The 18,617-nt window shown below is 53.2% G+C and overlaps 1 protein-coding gene across 1 annotated transcript; it reads left to right on the top strand.

Annotated features, from left to right (window-relative positions):
• Window positions 1-253: 253 nt before the first annotated feature.
• TMEM43 (transmembrane protein 43) lies at window positions 254-17,334 on the top strand. The gene is made up of 12 exons (XM_037802658.1): window positions 254-423; window positions 4,120-4,269; window positions 5,158-5,292; window positions 5,914-6,008; window positions 7,466-7,515; window positions 7,773-7,842; window positions 8,654-8,724; window positions 9,355-9,476; window positions 9,737-9,811; window positions 10,440-10,541; window positions 13,714-13,831; window positions 16,138-17,334. Exons 1-12 carry the CDS (start codon window positions 412-414, stop codon window positions 16,338-16,340), a joined length of 1,203 nt encoding a protein of 400 aa, XP_037658586.1. The 5' UTR covers window positions 254-411; the 3' UTR covers window positions 16,341-17,334.
• The last annotated feature ends 1,283 nt before the right edge of the window (window positions 17,335-18,617 follow it).

Raw genomic sequence — 18,617 nt, 5'->3', positions numbered from 1 at the left:
CCTGCCTCCGCGCTCTCCCAGCCCCGGCCCGCCCCCTCAGCCGGGAACTACACTTCCCAGCAGGCCGCGCACAGCCGGGCACCTCGCCATACAGTAAGAACTATATTTCCCAGAAAGGCTTGCAATGCGCAGGCGCATCAGTGAGATACCGTGCGTGTTGCAATTTTGCGGCGCAAGCCCCTGACCCCGAGCCCTGCTCGGACTACCTTTTCCAGAAGGCCTCGCGGCGCGCATGCGCAGACAGAATGGAGTCAAGGGGCGTTTACTCTGTAGCAAGGACGGTCACGTCGTGGGCCCGCGCTGTCTTTCGCAGCTCTCCGCGGGCAAGAGGGCACTGGACTCCACACTCCAGTCGCCAACCAGTCACCAAGTTGAGCAGAGCGAGGCAGCGGCGGCGAGCCGGGTCCTACTATGGCCGCTAATGTGAGTGTCTCCTGGTCCGCCGGGCCACACCCAAACTTCCCCATCACCCGGGCCTCCTATCCGCGCCTTAGTTCGGCTTGTCTGTCTGACTCTTGTCCGTGCGGCCTGCCCCCTGCCTGTCTGCCTGCATTTCTGTGTCTCTGCCTTGCGGCAGCCTGTCCGTCTATCATCTGCCCTTAGCTTCTCCAGGCTCTGTTTGTCCGTATTCCATTTGTCTGCTCATCCTCGGGTCCCGCGTTCGTGGAGAGGGAGACTGGGGATGTGTCGCTCCCGGCGGTGGGATCCACCCTCCGGCCCCTCCTTTCATTCTCGGTTCCCGCCTGGGCCCTTGAGGTTCTCAAACTTGGCGGAAGAGCATTGCCGAATGGGACCCTAGAGAGAGGGTCCTGGCGCGGAGATGGTTGCTAGGCCGACCCCGGTCCAGAAGGAGCTGTCCAGGGCGGTGGGCTGTGATGCTGCAAAAGGACTCAAACTGAGCCCAGGACGGAGGAGGAGTTGGACTTACAGCCAGAGGAAGCGTTTCACTACTGCAGGATTCTTCCTTCTCCTAATTTAGATTTGGTTGCGGAGCTTCTGGCTGCAGGTGGTTCCCTTAGCCCATCCCTGTTAGCTCCCGCTTCTCCCTGCAGCCATCTGTTCTCGGGAACATTCATTCAACAAACCGAGCGGCACCACCTGCGAGGGCGCTGGGTCGGGGGTGGGGTGGGGAAGCTGGTGACTCAACAATCCCCTTCTCTGTGAAAGCGCTTCTGGAGCCAGCCTGGGCGTTCTGCCAGCCCCAGACACACCCTCCCTCCTCCTTCAGTGGAGTGGCCTACATGGCCACCCCTTGGTTGTTACACCCTCTTTACAGACACCTCCTCTCTCCCCAAACGTCCTTTCTGCTGCTCACACCCCTTGGGAGGCCAGGTTTGTGTCACCCACGTCCCTAGCACCCTCTGCCTCCCGTTGGGGGTGGGACGCTTTGACTCCTTGAATTAAGGTCTTACCTAGAAATGCTTCAGAGGTGGGCCATGCACTTTCAGACACAGAGGCCCAGAGTCTGCAGGGGGAGGGGACAGTCAGCCTACCCCCCGGCAGGGAGACCCCCGACTGACCCTCACGACCACCACATTTGATAAATGGGAGCAGAAGACGGTCTCACTGCCAGCTTGGTGGGCTGTCATGGGAAGGTGCTAAGAAAAGCAGGCTTCGGAGTCAGGCAACCTCGGGAGCAAATCTGAATTCTTTCACTCAATAACCATGTGGCCTTAATCTCTCTGGGTTTATGTTTCCTCATCTGTAAAAATGGGACTGGTTATGGTTCCTCTGGTAAGTCACTGGGAAGTTTAGAGGAGACTGTGCTTTGCAGAGTGCCTGGCACATAGTACATATTTAATATATGAAGAAAAAAAATATATATATATATATATATATATGTCCTCACAGTCTGACACTCTGTGTCTGTCTCCCCACCCAAAGCTGGATGGTCCTTGGTGGGAAGACACCATCTTGTGTATTTTGGGACCTGTCATCTTGCCAAGGATGTAGACTCACTTAGAGTTACATTGGCAACTAAGCCTTTGATGATTCATCCAGTAGCTGGATACACATTTACAGAAGCCACCAGACTGGGTGAAGGAGAAAGATCTGAAGATGGAGAGGTAGAGCAGGGAGGCCATCCCGTGAGGGAGGTACTATTACCGTCTCCATTTTGTAAGAGAGTAAGCAGGATCAGAGAGATAGAGCAACTTGCCTGGGGCTACACAGCAAGCTATTAGCAGAGCCAAGGATTCCCACCTGGTTCTGTCTGTTTCCAGGACCTAAGTGTGCACCTCTGTTCCCACCACATTCCTTCTGAGCCCTGAAGGCTGGAATTGGGAGGCTATGTGTCACTGAGGATAAATGGACCCTCATATCTCCATGTTTACTGGGAATTTTGGTTCAGGATGTGGGCCATAGAGCTATCTTTGGGCCCCTTATCTTGATGTCAGGGCCGTGCTGGTAGTTCCAGCTCCTCTCCCTGTCTGTGCTCACAGCTGGTTCCCAAAGTTCAACCTTCATCATAGCCCAGGGAGTGAGGCACGCAACCTGGAGTGGGGTGTAGAAGAATGACCCCCAGTTTGCCTATGCACAAATGACATCAGCTTTGTTCAAGCAGAGACCCTGCCTCGAATCTTTCTTCTGGACCCTTAGGGCCAGGGTGGGGCCTGGCTCACCCCAAGAGCTCATCTGGGAACCATGTTGCATCTGTGTGGCATTTACCAACTCACCGCCAGCCTTGGTATCAGTTACAGAGAAACCAAGTAACATTCCTTATAGCCACCACCTGTCCAGTGCTTACCAAGCACCCAGCACTGACGTCTGATGACGTGCTTTGGTCCTCGCAGCAACCCAGTACATTGGCTTATTATCCTCAGCTTACAGATGAGGAAATGGAGAGTAAGGATTGCCCAAAGTCCCGTAGCCAATGTGGGTCAGAGCCAGAATCCAAACCCAGTCATTTGTACTCCATGGTCCATGCACTTGATGACGACACCAGGTCGCCTCTTGATCAGCAATGAATAGCTTCAAACTATGCTTTTGTTTTTGTCTGAACAAAGCCTGATCCACTGGCTCCAGCATGGGAAGCCTGCACTGAGCCTCCCATCAACATGCCTAGCTGCCCTCCTGCCTCAGCTAGAGCAGATAAAGCAACCATTCCCCCAGAACCACTTCCTCCTTCCTCATCATTGCTCGTAATAGTTCCCCATGCTAGGGATGCCTGCCCATGTTCTGTCTCTAAGATGGCCCCCTCCTCCAGGGAGCCTACCTTGATTGCCTGCTGAAAGGGGTCACTTCGTTAGCACTGGGTCCACCCTTTCCACCGTACTCAATATGACCTCCTGGCGGTGTTTGTGGCTGTGGTTGGGCTGCCCTACAAGTCTGTCTACTCGTCTCTCTTTCCTCATAGGGCCTAGCATGGCCGTCAGAAAATTTAGCCACTTTTATTTGTTGAATTTAATTAAAACTTTGTCTCTGATAAGCTCTTTGTAAAACAGCTTGGCAGTTTCTTAAGAAGTTAAACGCATATCTTCCCAGTGATCAAGCAGTTCCTCTCCTTGGCACAAACCCAAGAGAGATGAAAGCACATGTCTGCATAAAGACTTATACACAAATACTCATAGCAACGTTATTCAGCCAAAAATACTGGGGACAACCCACACATCCATCACTGGGTGAATGAGGAAACAAGTGGTGATAGATTCATAAGTGGAATACTACCCTGCTAGGAAAAGGAAAAAACAAGAGACAACCACAGCATTAGGCTGAGTGAAAGAGGCCAGACAGAAAAAGAGTTCATGCTGTCAGATTCCATTTACGTGAAGCTCTAGAAGAGGCAGAACTAATCAATTAGTGACAACAATCCAAAGAGTTGTTACCTCTGGGGGGAGGGGAGGAGGAGTATTGGCAGGAAATGGGCACAAGGAAACCATCTGGGATGGTAGAAATGTTCTTTTTATTGATCTGGATGCTGGTGAGATAGGGTACACATTTGTCAAAATCAATCAAACTGTATGGAATCATTGTGCATCTTTATCATATATAAATGAAAATCAATAAACACAATATAAATGAATAGAAACAATCATATATATAAAAAAATAATTCTCATTCTGATTTTTAAAAATATGTTCTGTTTTGTTTTGTTTTTATCTCCCCAACCCCCCTTCCCAGTACTCCACGACGAGTAACAGAAAAGAACATGTCAAAATTACCAGCAACCCCCAGCCAGGCTTCCTGGAGCGGCTAAGCGAGACCTCAGGGGGCATGTTTGTGGGGCTCACGACCTTCCTGCTCTCCTTCTACTTAATTTTCACCAATGAGGTAAAATGTCAGGGTCCCTGCGTGCAGAGGGAGGGTCCCACAGTGTTAGGGAGCATGGGTTGTGGATCCAGGGACGGAATTCGATAATAAAGGGCCTAGATTTTATAAAAGAGAGAGGGGGATGCTGAATGAATCAGAATTCTTTCTGTTGTGGTCCACTTCACAACGGATGTAAGCAGGAAGGGCAGTGGATCAGTTCACCCACCTGAAAGCTGGAGGTACACCAGCTTCAGGCATGGTTGGATCCAGGTGCTCACGCTCCACTTCCCTGTCTCTTGGCTGTCTTTCTCTGTGATGGCATTGTTCTGGGCAGGCTTATCCTTCTTGGTGGCACAGGAGTCTCAGCAACTCTGGGGTCACATCCAACCTGTCTAGCGACCCCAGAGAAAAAAGAAACCCTCCCTTTCTAAATCAATTTAGCAGAAGTTGCAGGGAGAGCTCTCAGTGTCCTGACTTGAGTCTCAGTTCTCTTTCTGAACCAGTCCCTGGGGTGAAGGGATGAACGTTCTGAGGGGTGAGGCCTGGCTCACGTGATTTGGATGCCAGTTCAGATCAGCCTGTATAAACCATGTGGCTGAGAGTTGGGGAGGGGAAGAGAAGGCAAAAGGAAACAGGAGATGGGTAAGAAGACAGACAGAAACATCAGCTATTCCCAACATGGGGGCTGTGCTGAGACTAGAGTGGTAGGAAGAGATCTGCCTGGGAAAGCAGAAATCCTGAGTTCCAGTCTTGAACCTGCCATTTGCTGGGTCTCTGCTTCCCCACTGTGAAATGGGGAGCTGAGTCTCACTGCTCCCTGACCCCCCTCCTGCTCTGATATGCTGCAGCCAGAGCAGTGTGCTGAGCCACCCCTGAGTTGCTGGCTTCCCCGCTCCCCTCTGTTGACAGGGCCGTGCATTGAAGACGGCGACCTCCCTGGCTGAGGGGCTCTCACTTGTGGTGTCCCCTGACAGCATCCACAGCGTGGCTCCAGAAAACGAGGGGAGGCTGGTGCATATCATTGGGGCCCTGCGGACGTCCAAGGTAGGTCTGGCAGTGTTTGCTGACCGGCCGGAGGCTCTGGGCACGCCACCGGATGCTGTCTGGTTGGGGATTTGAAAGCACAGGCCTTGGAGATGGACAGACAGGCTGTAATGCCCAACTCCACCCTTAGCAGCCGCGTGGCCCAGTCAGTCCTGAGTCTCAGTGTCTTCATCTGTAAAATGAGGCCAATATCGTAACAAACTCAGGGCCCGTTTTGTAGATTTGGTGAGTTTAAGGAGATAAGCCCTTGGCACAGGGCTTGGCACATGGGATGAGCTTCACAACTTGGTGCTTAACAGTTATTCCTGGCCGGGTGTGTCTGGTTCGAGGCCACAAGCACTCTGCTCGTTGGCGCTCTCCTTGCACACCAGATACACTGTGGATGGCACCTCGCCATTGCCCTCGTGGCCTGGGCCTGGACTGTCGGCTTCATGGGGACCCACATTGGGAGTTAGGAACTCTGCACGCTTCTCCCACATGAAGCAGCCGGAGAGTTCTCCAGCCCTGTCCCTGCTTCTCTATGCCTGTGTCTCTCCCAGTCCAGCGTCCCCCAAGGCTGGGATTCTGGGCCGAAGTGAGCCTTGTCCTTTATTTTTTGGTTTGTTTGGTTCTGTTTTGAAGCTCCTGTCCGATCCGAACTACGGGGTCCACCTTCCAGCTGTGAAGCTGCGGCGGCAGGTGGAGATGTACCAGTGGGTGGAGGCGGAAGAGTCCCGGTGAGCTGCCGGGAAGCGGATGGGGGTGGAGGAGGTGCAGATGGCAGGACAGAACGCAGGTGGCTTTCACTGTGACGCTTCCGAAATTTAAAGTATAATTTGCTCTCAGAAAAAGTTTCAAATTATCCCCAAAGTATTTGTCAATGATCTTTTGGTTGGAGGGGGCAAAATCCCAATGCAAAGTGGCTTGAAGAAGGGGATCATTAGCTCCCGTATCTGGGAGGTCAGGGGCTACGCAGGCTTTAGGCGCATCTGAATCCAGGCCTCAAACAGTGTCACCAGGACTCAGGGTGCCTCAGCTTTCCCATGTTGGTTCTCTCCCTATCCCATGAGGGAGCAGAGAGGCCTCCAGGCTTACATCCTCTCAGTTACAGCAGAAGTCCCAGGGCAGGCCCTCACTGGCCGGGCTGGGGTTCCCTGGGTGGAGGATTGTGGTCAGCCCCACCTGGATGATGAGTGAGGGGTGGGGAGGTGTCTAGAGGAACCGGGCAGCAGAGCCTGGAGAAGGGCAGCTTCAGGAGGTCACTGCAGGGCTGTCCTGGGGCAGAGGGCGGTGCTGGGACCTTGGTGTGAGCCAGGTGGAGGCCGATTTCAGCTCGGGATTAAGAAGCACTTTTCCACTGTTATGGTTTGCTAACACTACCGTTAAGCAAAATACCAGAAATGGATTGGCTTTTATAAAGGGGATTTATTTGGTTACAAAGTTACAGTCTTAAGGTCATAAAGTATCCAAGGTAAGGCATCAGCAATAGGGTGCCTTCACTGGAGGATGGCCAGTGGTGTCCAGAAAACCTCTGTTAGCTGGGAAGGCATGTGGCTGATGTCAGCTCCAGAGTTCTGGTTTCAAAATGGCTTTCTCCCAGGACATTCCTCTCTAGGCTTCACCTCCTCAAAAACGTCACTCTTAGTTGCTCTTGGGGTGTTTGTCCTCTCTTAGCTTCTCCGGAGCAAGAGTCTGCTTTCAAAACTGTCTCCAAAATGTCTCTGTAAGCTGCAGCTCCTCTCTCAGCCCCTGTGCATTCTTCAAAGTGTCCCTCTTGGCTGTAGTAAGCTCACTCCTTCTGTCTGAGTTTATATAGTGCTCTAGTAAACTAATCAAGGCCCACGCTGAATGGGTGGGGCCACACTTCCATGGAAATTATTTAATCAGAGTTATCACCTACAGCTGGGTGGGGTGCATCTCCATGGAAACACTCAACCAAAGAATTACGATCTAATCAACACCAATACCTCTGCCCACACAAGATTGCGTCAAAGAATATGGCATTTTGGGGGACATAATACATTCAAACTGGCATACACACAGTCAGAGCCTTCGAGGGGTGGAGGTGGCTCTCTGCTTCAGAATTAGCACCTTGTCCCTGGGCAGGTACAGGCTCCAGCTAGAGACGCTTAGAGATTGGCTACCTTAGGAGTACCTGGGCTGACTCTTAAGGCTGCCTGTGCTTTCCCTGCAGGGAGTACACTGAGGACGGGCAGACGAAGACGGAGAGGAGGTACTCCTACAGTGAGTACTGGGACTCCCCACCCTCCTGGGCCGCACCCCCTGCACACAGGTGGTCTCTGCCTTACAGGGTGGAGAAGAGCACGGAACCAGGCATTGGGATCCATGGGTGCCCGTCCTTGGAGCCCTGGTTCCCCCTTCTATCCATCCAGCCTCTAGGAGCTGCTCCTTCCGTCCCCAAGTGGTCGTGGGCTCGCAGCGGGCCTCAGACCTAGCTACTCTCCTAGTGGTTTGAGTCCTTCCTTCTCTCCCTGTGGCAGACACCGAATGGAGGTCGGATATCGTCAACAGCAGAAACTTCGACCGAGAGATTGGCCACAAAAACCCCAGGTAAGAGCAGCCTTGCCTGCCACTGGGTAGGTCCCCAGGCCCGGTTTCCTCATCCGAGTAGTGGGGTTGAGTTATGTCTGCCTTGTGAGTTGATAAAATCAGGGATGTGGTTTTGAAGCCAGGCTCTGTTGCCAGGCTCTTGGAGCACAGGCACAGCCTGATTCTCCTGGCCCCAGACAAGCTCCCCTGAAACAAGTCACAAATATAAGGCCAGGAAGTAGTGCCCCAGGTAGCATTTTGTTGACAGTTAGCCATGGGGGGTGGGAGGGTGGGAGGACTGTCAGGGAGGGCTTTCAGGAGGTCGTGTCATTATAGCTGGGCCTTCTTAGGGCTTCAGCAAGGGGAGCGGAGATCAGGGGAGAGGCCTTTGAAAGGACGGGCAGGGAGGTGGTGAGGTGGATGTGGCACCGGGGCAGGGCTGGAGCGTGAGCTGCAGGCGGTTGTGGGCAGGACTGTGTCAGGAGTGGGGTTTGGGTGCTGCCAGGGCTGGGAGGAATCAGTGGAGGTGTAAGGTCCCATGAAGATCCATCTGATGGCTGGTGGGTGGGGAGGGATAGGCCAGAAGGGGTGTAGGCCAGAGGGAATGAACCTCTGGGGGACGAGAGACAGAGCGGGACTCAGCCCAAGGCATGGGGGACAGGAGCCCCCAGGGGCTGGGCAGGTGGTAAAGGCAGGGAAGGCTGTGCCTGGGCCAGTCTGGACTTGCCAGAGCTGCCTTGGTGGGGACCCTGCCACACATCCCAAGGGAACTCAGACAGCCCCCCACTAACCCTGCATGCCCATTTCACTGATGGCTCCCCCCTCCCCACAGTGCGATGGCAGTGGAGTCATTCACAGCGACAGCCCCCTTTGTCCAGATCGGCAGGTTTTTTCTCTCAGCGGGTAAGTCTCGGACCCTTCTAGGTGAGCTGATGCCAAACCACAGCCTCCTCATCATGGGTTCCCCTCCTCCCCACAAGTGACTCCAAAGTGAGGATTTAGAGGAACAAGGCAGCCCCATCAGCCACAGTAACTTCTGGGGCTCTGTCCCCCCCAGGAAGAAGGGAGAGAAAACACTCAGCCCCGGGAGCTGAGGTGAGGGAGAAGGGGCTGGACGGTCCGTGGCTGGGCCTGTCTGCCTCCTGCCTGCTCTGCTGCAGGTAGCTCATCACCCAGCAGCAGAGCCAGGCTGGGCGTGAATGACCCAAACCCAAGGTGGAGTGGCAGAGGGCACTCCGACTTGGCGGGAGGGGTCAGGGAAGGCTTCCTGGAGGAGATGGTGACTGAAGTGGGGTTGGCAGATGCGAAGCTTTGGAGGAGATGGAGGGAGAAGGGACATTCCAGCTGGGAGAACAGCATGTCCCTGAGTGGGTGTGAGGTGAGCTTCGTGGTAACAGTGTGGCTGGTGCGTGTGTGTGTGTGCGCGCACGTGTGTTGGAAGGATTGGGGGGTGCAGGCTGTCAGGCTGAGGGTCTGGAGATTGGGGGCTCTTCAGTTGAAGCACCGTTCTTCCTACCACCCTGCTTCTCTCAGGCCTCATTGACAAGGTTGACAACTTCAAGCCTCTGAGCCTGTCCAAGCTGGAGGACCCCCATGTGGACATCATTCGCCGTGGAGACTTTTTCTACCACAGCGAAAACCCCAAGTATCCAGAGGTACATGGGGAGCCTTGGGCATTCAGACAGCAACGATCAGGGCCCTTGGAGAACCAGCCACACGGACAAGAGTAGGCCCCTACTCTAGACCCTGATAGGGCGCACTTGAATCCACAGCTACACCCGGCCACTGAGGTGTTGGAGGGGGAAGGCTTTGTAGGTGCTGGGACGGCCTGTGAAGGTGCGGAGGCGAGAAGAGAGCATGGGGTCCCCGGGAGCTGCCGCCCCACTCGCTCACCTGCCCTCTCTCCCCTTCCCAGGTCGGAGACCTGCGCGTCTCGTTCTCCTACGCGGGACTGAGCAGCGACGACCCCGACCTGGGCCCGGCTCACGTGGTAACCTGGCTTCTCGCAGGGCAGACCCTAAGTCAGGGCTTACGCCTGGCACAGATGCCTTTGAGAATCCAGTGAGCGCTTTGTACACCCCTCTGGAAAGTGCCGGTCTCTGCACATGCTCATGCACTCATAGGGGCACATGCCTGTGAGAAATGCCTGGGGTCCGGTTCCCTGCAGCCCACCCAAGGACGCCAGGTCAAGAACTGCCATTCTGGAGGGATTTCAAAACCAGGCCTAACGAGAGCTCCTTTTCCAGTCACATCTGCCCTGCTCTCCCCAATCCCCAATTTTTGATTGATAAATGCTTGGTCTTGCATTCCTGATCCTGCCATGGGCAGTCCCACTCCCAGCCCCTGCTTCATCCTGATGTGTGCTGCTGCCCAGGGTCCTCCCTTGGGCTTTGAAGTGACAGCTCAGCCAGAGCGCTGGGGCTGGTGTTGCCCCAGGTGGATAGGTGGAGCGAAAGGCCCCAAGGCGGGGCAGGGGATCTTTCCCTCACTTGGCTCACTGGCGCCCACTCCCGGGAGGAACTGCTGGGACCAGGCAGCAGGGGATGGAAGGGAGGTCTCAGCATGTACCGCCCCCCTTCGACCGTCCCCTCAGCTCTGAAGCTAAATTCTCTGGCCAGGTCACTGTGATTGCCCGACAGCGGGGTGACCAGCTGGTCCCATATTCCACCAAGTCTGGGGACACCTTGCTTATCCTGCACCATGGGGACTTCTCAGCAGAGGTGAGTTGCTGCTGCCACATCTGGGTGATGGACGGACAGGCGTGTCCCTCCCTCCCTCCCTTTCTCCTTTCCTCCCTTCTTCACTCCAGCTGTTGTGTAATAAGCTCTTCCTGCTAGAGGTCATAGCCAATGCAATGAGGCAAGGAAAAAGAAGTAAGACGAAGTCCAGTCTCGCTCAGTGTGCCAGACTGTGCAGCTACTGCAGAGATACTGGTGAGCCAAAGGATCCTGCCCTCGCAGGCTTTCAGTCTTGCAGGAAAGAGAAATTAATTGGACCTTCTGGGAAGTAATGACAATTCATGCTGAGTGGGTGGAAAGAAAGAGGAAAAGCTCTGAGATAAACAGACATTTAATAGGAATTCTCCTTTTTCAGTGGTCAGGGCAGTCTTCTCTGATGTGACATTTTTGCTGAATCCCAATTCTGGGAGACTGAGGGGGTCTGGTAAGAAAAAATAGCCTAGTCCACGCGGGAAAGGGTTCACCCTGGCAGGGGAAACCAAGAGAGCCGTGTGGCCAGAGCCCAAAGAGAAGGGGAAGGGCCTGGGAGGTGAGGCTGGCGAGAGCTGCAGAGGCCACCCTGGGAGGTGTGTGCTGCTAAAAGAAGGCAGTGATGGATTTGAGCTGGAGAGGCCCAGCACCAGGAGAGCAGGGGCAGGGGCCCTCAGACAGCAGTCCCAGATCTGTGTGGGCATCTGTGTCCCCATCTGCAAAGCAGGGAGGGCCATGCTGCACCGAAATCCCAAGGAAAAGGGAGGCAGAGACGTACCATACAGTTCAGTTTTGTGCCTTATGTTAGCCTCTCGTGTTTAGACAGGAAATTCTTCTCTTCAACAGAAAAATACAAACTTTTTACATTGTTGATGAACGCAGTGTATCATCAGTGGGCATTCGGTACTAGCCTAAAACAGGACTGGGGGCCTTTCTGTCCAGAAGGGCTAGAAGGGTGTCAGGGCTGAGCTGAGGTCCTTTTGGCCCTTGGCTGCCATCCCTCCAATCTTAGCCACTCAGCCCCATGATTGTGCCCGGGCCACACCTGCGCCTTGTACCTGGCCAGGGCGAGTGGGTGGCCAGGCTGCTGCCAAGAGCCACATGACCAAGCTCGGGTGCGGCTGTGAGTCACCCTTCCCACCAGCAGCTCTGAGGCCCCCTGGGGAGCTTCTAAAATTTGAGTCCCCGTCCAGGCCTGGTTCTCTCCCCTGGGGCTCTTGCCAGTGCCCAGGTGTCCAGCCTTCTGCAGGCCAAGGCCCGGGTCAGAGCTGGCACACCAGGGAGTGGCAGGTGGGGCGTGTGGCCTGGACAGCTGACTCCCCAGTGGGCTGGTCTCTGACTGCTCGGATCACCCTGGGCCTCTTGCTGCTGCTCAGCCCCAACCCTTTCCTCGCCTCCTATCCCGTGTCTCCCAGCTCCCCACAGGGTCTGGGGTCTTTGCCAAGGAGGAAGAGAAGGCCCTGAGCCAAGGAGGCAGCTTGGGGCACTGAGAAGAGACCCCAGGCCCTGCAAGTCAGAATGCCTGGATTCTAGCCCCAGAAGGCAGGAGAGTGAAGTGGGCTAGTGGGGACATCAGAGTGGCCCCAGCAAGGGATTTAGGCCTTGAACCAGACTTTTATCCTCTGCACCTGTTTTTGTCAACTGTGAAGTGGAAACTTATAAATACTAGTATCATTTCTCTCGTTAACCATCATCATTTCTTCCTCATCTGGTCATTGTGAGGATTATTCATTAATTCATCGAGTTTTTATTGCATGTAAGGGGCATGGTGAGGAATGAAACAGACCTGGTCCCTGCCTTCGGGAACTTCCAGTTTAGTTAACTGTTTGGGGTGTGACCCTGGGCAAGGTGTGTAGCTACTCAGAGTCTGTTTGCTCATCTATAAAATGGGGATAAGTGTGCCAAGCTCATTGAGTTATTTTATGGATTGATTAAAAGAATACTTGGAACACTCAGGACGATGATGGTAAATAGCAAGCAAGAAATGGTAGCCATTATTCTTGTAGATCATGACAGGGGCCTGATTTAGATGGAGGGGTCAGGGAAGGCTCTCCAAAGAAGTGGCATTTAAGTTGGGACTAGAAGGATGTGCAGGAGCTGCCGAGGCACGCACAACCGTGGGCAGATGTATTCTAAGTAGAGGGAACAGCAAGTGGAAAGGTCCAGAAGCAAGAAGACACTTGGCCTGGTCCCAGGGCTGGTGGCCGGCAGGGCTGGGGTATGAGCCACAGGGTCAGAGAGTGTGGCAGGGCCTGGCCAGGCTGCAGGTGGAGAGCATGGAGGGGCTGACTGGGAGAAGCAGGGAGGCTGGTGGGGTGGGGTGGGGTGGGGGGTGGCTCCTGTAGTAGTCCAGGTGGGAGACGGTGAGTAGGCTCAGATGAGGGGCTGGCAGTGATGAGAGAAGATTTCAGACAATCTGGATGGATGTGGAGTTGACAGATTTGCTGATGGATCAGAAGGGAGGTGGTGAGGAAGAGGAGCAAAACCAGCCTGACACCGGGTTTTGGCCATGTAGGCGGGTGGCTGAGTGGTTGTGCCATTTGCTGATGTGGGGAAGACCAGAGACAAGCAGGTGGGGGTGGAGGCTCTAGGGTCGGCGTTGACTGGGCTCTGACTTCAAGTGGAGATGCTGGGCTGTGAGGCCCAGGGGAGGTGCTGAGCTGAGGCTTTAAATTTGAGTGGCCTGTCAGAGCCAAGGAAATGGATGGGCTTACCTGGGGAGAGAGAAGGGACAAGAAAGCAGAGGGGAAGGAACAGCCAGGGACACAAAGGACAAGGAGGGTGAGGCGTCCCAGAAGCCGTGAGATGAAACAGTTCCTGGATTCGTGGATTTAGCACGGTGCCTGGCATAGAGACACTCACATGTGCCAGCGGCTCACAGATGGGGATAGAGGACCCAGGGAGGGCCCGATGCAGTGCAAAGGAGGGGCAAGTACAATCCAGATGAGACGGTGGGCTGGAGGAGGTGGCATCTGCCTAGAGGAGGGCTCGTGCCTTCCACAAACTTATTATGTCTTGCTCTGTACGGTGCTAGGTGGGCTGAGGGCCTTTGCCCTGGGGTGGGAGATCTGCCTTCATCTGCTTCCTCTCTGTTCAGAAATGGCCCCCTCAGCTCCTGCCCCAGGGTAAGCCAGTGATGCCTTCAGAGCCCTCGCACCCGTCCCCTACCTGTCTTGTCCTGCAGGAGGTGTTTCAGAGAGAACAGAAGAGCAACTCCATGAAGACATGGGGCCTGCGGGCTGCCGGCTGGATGGCCATGTTCATGGGCCTCAACCTGATGACCCGGATCCTCTATACCCTGGGTAGGTGGCGAGAGACGAGGCCAGTGGGCGGATGGACGCCCTCCCCCTTGCAGCCCTGCCTGCTTCACACCATTGTCCGTCAGCCCCTCTGGTGCTCTGGGAGCTCCTTGGGGTCGGACACCGGACATTCGGGCCCGTGCCTGTTGCCCTCCCCAGCTTTCGGTTGAGTGAGCAGAGGAAGGCAGGTGGGGCAGCAAGACAGAGGCCATGTGCCTCCAGGCCTAGGGGCAGGGTGGGCGTCCCACTCCGGGGCCTGAGGGGCCGGCTCCACTCCGTCTGCCCCTGGCTGAGACCACTCACCTGCTGGTTCCTTCCTTTTTCATTCTGTGAGTAATTGAACAGCCGCAGCCGGGAGGCCGGCCCATCTTTGGAGTGAGCCAGACGTGTGGCAGGTCAGAGTTCAGGATACTTGAGCCATTCCCTTGCCCGCCTCAGCTTCAGTTACCTCACAGCTAGCTCACAGTGTTTTGTGAAATTCTTGGCAAATAGGACACTCAAAAACAGTTAGGCTTCCTTCCCCGTTCCCACACCAGGGCCAGATTTGGGATTGCTGGCTGGTCTGGAGCTCTGGGCGAGTTTGCCGGGCTGCTCACTTGGCCTGTGGTTGGAAACAAGAGCCCGCTGGGAACTCGAGTGAGCCAGCTCAGTCCAGGATCTGAGCCCCTGGGGTGACCGAGTAGTGCCGGGGCCAGATTGTTGACCCAGGAGGATGGCGTTTCTCAGGGGAAGAATTTCCTTCCATGCCTTTACCCCAGTGTGTGTCCCTGTCTAGTCACGTGACTCTGACCAGCCTTGTCTGTGCCCAACAGAATCCTCTTAGCGCTTACAAGCTGGGGAGAGGGCTACTGTAGTAAACGCACATTGTCAGAGCCAGGAGGGCCAACAGAAGGGTTGGCTGAGGGGAGGGGAAGGCCGCCTCTGAGGCTTTCTTGGGAGAACGGAACTGTGCTCAGAAAGACCAGCTGCATCTGGGGCACCATCCGGGAGAGATGAGAATTTAAATAGAATGCCCCGTCTTGCCTTCAAACTAAGCCCATCTTGGCGGTGTGGCCTGGTGCAGGCCATTTCCCTCTTGGACCTCAGTTTCTCCATTGTGAAGATGAGGCTGGAGCCTCTCTCAGAGGGCTCTTGTTTGAATCACTGACCATGATCCCCTGATTGTCTCTACAATGAATTCCTAACACTCCAGTCCCAAGGTGGACATCAGAAAATGAAGGGATCCAAAGTATAGGTAGAATGATGCAAAAGCATTCATTCATCCATTCCTTCATTCGATGAGCACTTATGGAGTGCCCGCTGTGTGCAAGACACTGCTCTAAGCCCTGGAGACAGCAGTGACCAGGGCAGACAAGGTTCTTGTCCTTTAGAGCGGTAGCTAAGAGCTCAGGCTGTGGACCCTGTCATAGGTTTAAATCCTGGTTCTGGCACTTTCTAATTATCAGACCTGGGGTGAGTTTCTCAACTGCCTGAGCCTCAGTCACCCTGGGGGTAGAACAGGGCAAGCAATAGTTTCTCCCTTACACGGTGGGCTTGAGGGTTTGGGGAGATGACTCACATAGATCCAGCACCTAGTCAGTGCTCAAACACAGGAACTCTGCCCATTACGAGGGGAAGCTGGGGGGTGACTGGGCAGAGGCCAAGCTGTGGCTGAGAGGTGGCCTGCAGGGAACGCGGGCTTGCCCGGCAAACCCACCAGAGCACTGGGGCCTCGGGGAAACTGAACTGAAGAGCCTCCTAGCAGACCTGTGCTGCTGGAAGGCCGACCTGCACGGGCAGGGCAGGCCAGGAACCACATCTTTCCAGGAGAATTTCATGGGAGCCTAGGCTCTGTCCTCCTAACCCCTGGCCTGTGAGATGCTTGGCAGCTGAGTCCCCTCGGCCCCTGTGCAGAGCTGGTAGCCACTGGCTGAACAGCTCAGACAGGCAGCAGGGGAGGATCCGTCCACAGCCACCTCTGAGTGCACGGGAGACAGCATTTGCCAGTGTGACAGGCAGATGTCTTCATTAGCCTCATGCTGATATTAGTATGTACTTTTGAGGTTTACGTGGCACTGCTATAGGCCTTCTCTCTCTGGAACTGGCAGGATGAGGGGCTCAGCATGCACAGCCACACAGCTGGTGAGCGGGGGCTCCTCCTCCCAGAGCTTCTGCCACTCAGGCTGAGGTTGTTTGCCTTCCACCAGGCTAACCCCTTCCTTGTCTATGTGACGAGGACCGACCCGTCTAGATACAGGAAGGAGCTGCTGACCCGTGAGAGGTAGAGCATGCGGGCCCCAGAAGCCTGACTGCCGTTCTCTCTCCCACAGTGGACTGGTTTCCCGTCTTCCGAGACCTGGTCAACATCGGCCTGAAAGCCTTTGCTTTCTGCATGGCCACCTCCCTGACCTTGCTGACCGTGGCCGCTGGCTGGCTCTTCTACCGGCCCCTGTGGGCCCTCTTTCTCGGCTGCCTGGCCCTGGTGCCCCTCATCATCGCCCGGACACGGGTGCCGGCCAAAAAGCTGGAGTGAAACAGGCCCTGGCACCCATCCGACACCTGCCAAGCCTCGGGAGCCAAGCCACCCCCTCAGCCATCTGACCCAGCGCTACACCAGAGCATGCATCGCGGTCATTTGAGATTCTGCACTCCTTCCACTCTCCAAGGGGCCAGACGTGGCAACACGCACCTGTGTCCGGATCTGCGGTTCCATCCGCTGACATCTTCCCCACCCCTTTCCTTGCCACTAAACAGCTTCGGTGGGCAGAAGGCAGTTTTATGTCAAGCAACATAACAAGCATCTCCTGCATGTTTCCTTTCCTTCTGTTGTCACGTCAGGGGTTTGGCTGGGTTAGCTTGTTTCACTCAGCTCATCTGTCTGCAGAAGGTGATGATGCAGTGACACCCCACAGAGGTCTGCTGATAAAAGGGCTCAGCCTCAGCACTCAGGGATCTCCTCCCTGCAGGCAAGTGCCAGGACTCTGCCTCACCAGCAAATGCTTCTGTGACCCTAAAGGGCCACCTTAGTATGTTACTGCTAAGCGGTACTGCATTACCAATAAACAGACTAAGCGTGCGCCCAATGCCAAGTTTTTGGATAGAACTTAATTTGGTACTTAACACGGAAACACTGAAGATGTCATGATGAGAAAAATTGGACATTTTTTGGGCCTTACACTTATTTTATGGTTTGGTTTGGCCGAACCTTTAGTGTTCTAAAGGTATAGGGTCTCCAAAGGCCCTGTTTGTTTTTCTTCATTATGCTTAATAGTCTCTTTGTACTTTCCTACCCCTAAAGAGAATTGTTTGAAAAAAGATGTAAAAAGTAAAACAAAAACCAGAGTGACTTAACATTTCAGACTGTTACAGAAAAGTGCCCTTTGATCTGTAGGTTGGAGTTAACTCAGAGCCCAAAAAGGCATTAAATTGGGGTGTGACTTAGCTACTTAAAAAAAAAAAAAAGGTTGCCTCTGTCAGTATCATGAATCACTGAGAAGCTTTAAGATGCTTTTGAAAGAAGTATTAGCCAAAGGATTTCCTGTTATTCTGGGATAGAGGAGGAATCTCTCCAGGATGGAGAAAAGCATTTCCTTTTGTTCTCTGGTATCAGAAACTACCTATTTACTTGCAGATGGTTTGGGTTCTTAGCCATTAAAGGAAAAGGTTGGAAGCTTTATGGTAAGCGGGCTTCTTCACAGCTGATCCCCCAAGCCAGCCAGTATCAAGACGTAGGCCTAAGGCTTGCTGCAGAACTGCACTGGTATACAGGCCTCGAGCAGCTGCACTGAGGGGTTCTTTTAGGTGTTCTGCTCCCATAGCTTTCCTCCTCTAAACAAAATCCACCCACACTTGATTTACATAATTTGTTTCCCAACTACTCTCACACTCTTTTAAAGATAAAGTATGTCGTAACCTTGATGTGTTAAGATTCTTTATACATCGTTTTCCTTTTTACTATTTGGAAATTGTTTTGCCCTTGATGGGAGTGGTTGCTTGGCAGATAAGTATTTGGTAGTTGAATAAGGGGTTAGAACTTCTGAAATTAGTAGTTTAATCTCTTTCATTGTCCTGAGTGCCTTAGATTCTTCATGTTAAAAGCAGCCAGCCCCAGAGATGACTTGTCAGGGTTTAAGGACTGAACTAGTATTCATTGTTTATTAAATGAGCAATTTCATCTAATCTCTAAACTCTTAAGGAAGTCTTTTTAAAAAGTTTAATTAAATGCTGCCTAAATACAAAATCCTTGGAATTTGGTTTGTGCAATTTTCTCTGCTACAGATTTTAAATTATGTACTGCCAATTTTAAAACTTTTCAAAGAGCAAGATGTTACGAACAATTTGAAGCCTTTGGAAAACTCACCATGAAATTTGTACTATCTTTGTATTTTTTATAAAAATTCAAAATAAAGTTTTAAATATCTTTTGGTATAGAACTTTGATTATGCTTTTTTAAAATTTAGCATTCTTTATGAAATTTGTCTTTAAAAATTCAGCCTTAGAATTTATTAAGAATAGTACAAAGTTTAGATCACAGTTCTAAATTGCTTTTAGTGGTTAAAATAAGTTTAATTTTTTTAAAGGGTCAACTCAATGTGATAGCACTTACAAGTCTTACATACCAATGCCTACTTTGTTTTGGCTTGATTTAAAGTGACTGACTCATTTCATTCAGCTTCAGAATGTGGTAGAAGAGGAGGGATGGGGCAGCCCTATGATACAGTGCAAAGGGCATTGTGGGCTTTAGGCTAGCCCAAGTTGAAGTCCCAAGTCTGCCACCGATTGTGACTGGGCAAATCAATGATCTCTGTGC

This window comes from Choloepus didactylus, chromosome 1 (genome assembly GCF_015220235.1).
Source record: "Choloepus didactylus isolate mChoDid1 chromosome 1, mChoDid1.pri, whole genome shotgun sequence".
Taxonomy (NCBI): domain Eukaryota; kingdom Metazoa; phylum Chordata; class Mammalia; order Pilosa; family Megalonychidae; genus Choloepus; species Choloepus didactylus.
Note: the sequence above shows the minus strand (reverse complement) of the source record. Positions and strands in the feature narration are given on the sequence as shown.

Bases quoted from the DNA above. Each gene is read 5' to 3' on its own strand.
- TMEM43 (XM_037802658.1), top strand. The intron at 7,516-7,772 runs GTGAGTACTGGG...TCCCTGTGGCAG, and splicing joins GGAGAGGAGGTACTCCTACA to ACACCGAATGGAGGTCGGAT. The intron at 13,832-16,137 runs GTAGGTGGCGAG...TCTCTCCCACAG, and splicing joins CCGGATCCTCTATACCCTGG to TGGACTGGTTTCCCGTCTTC.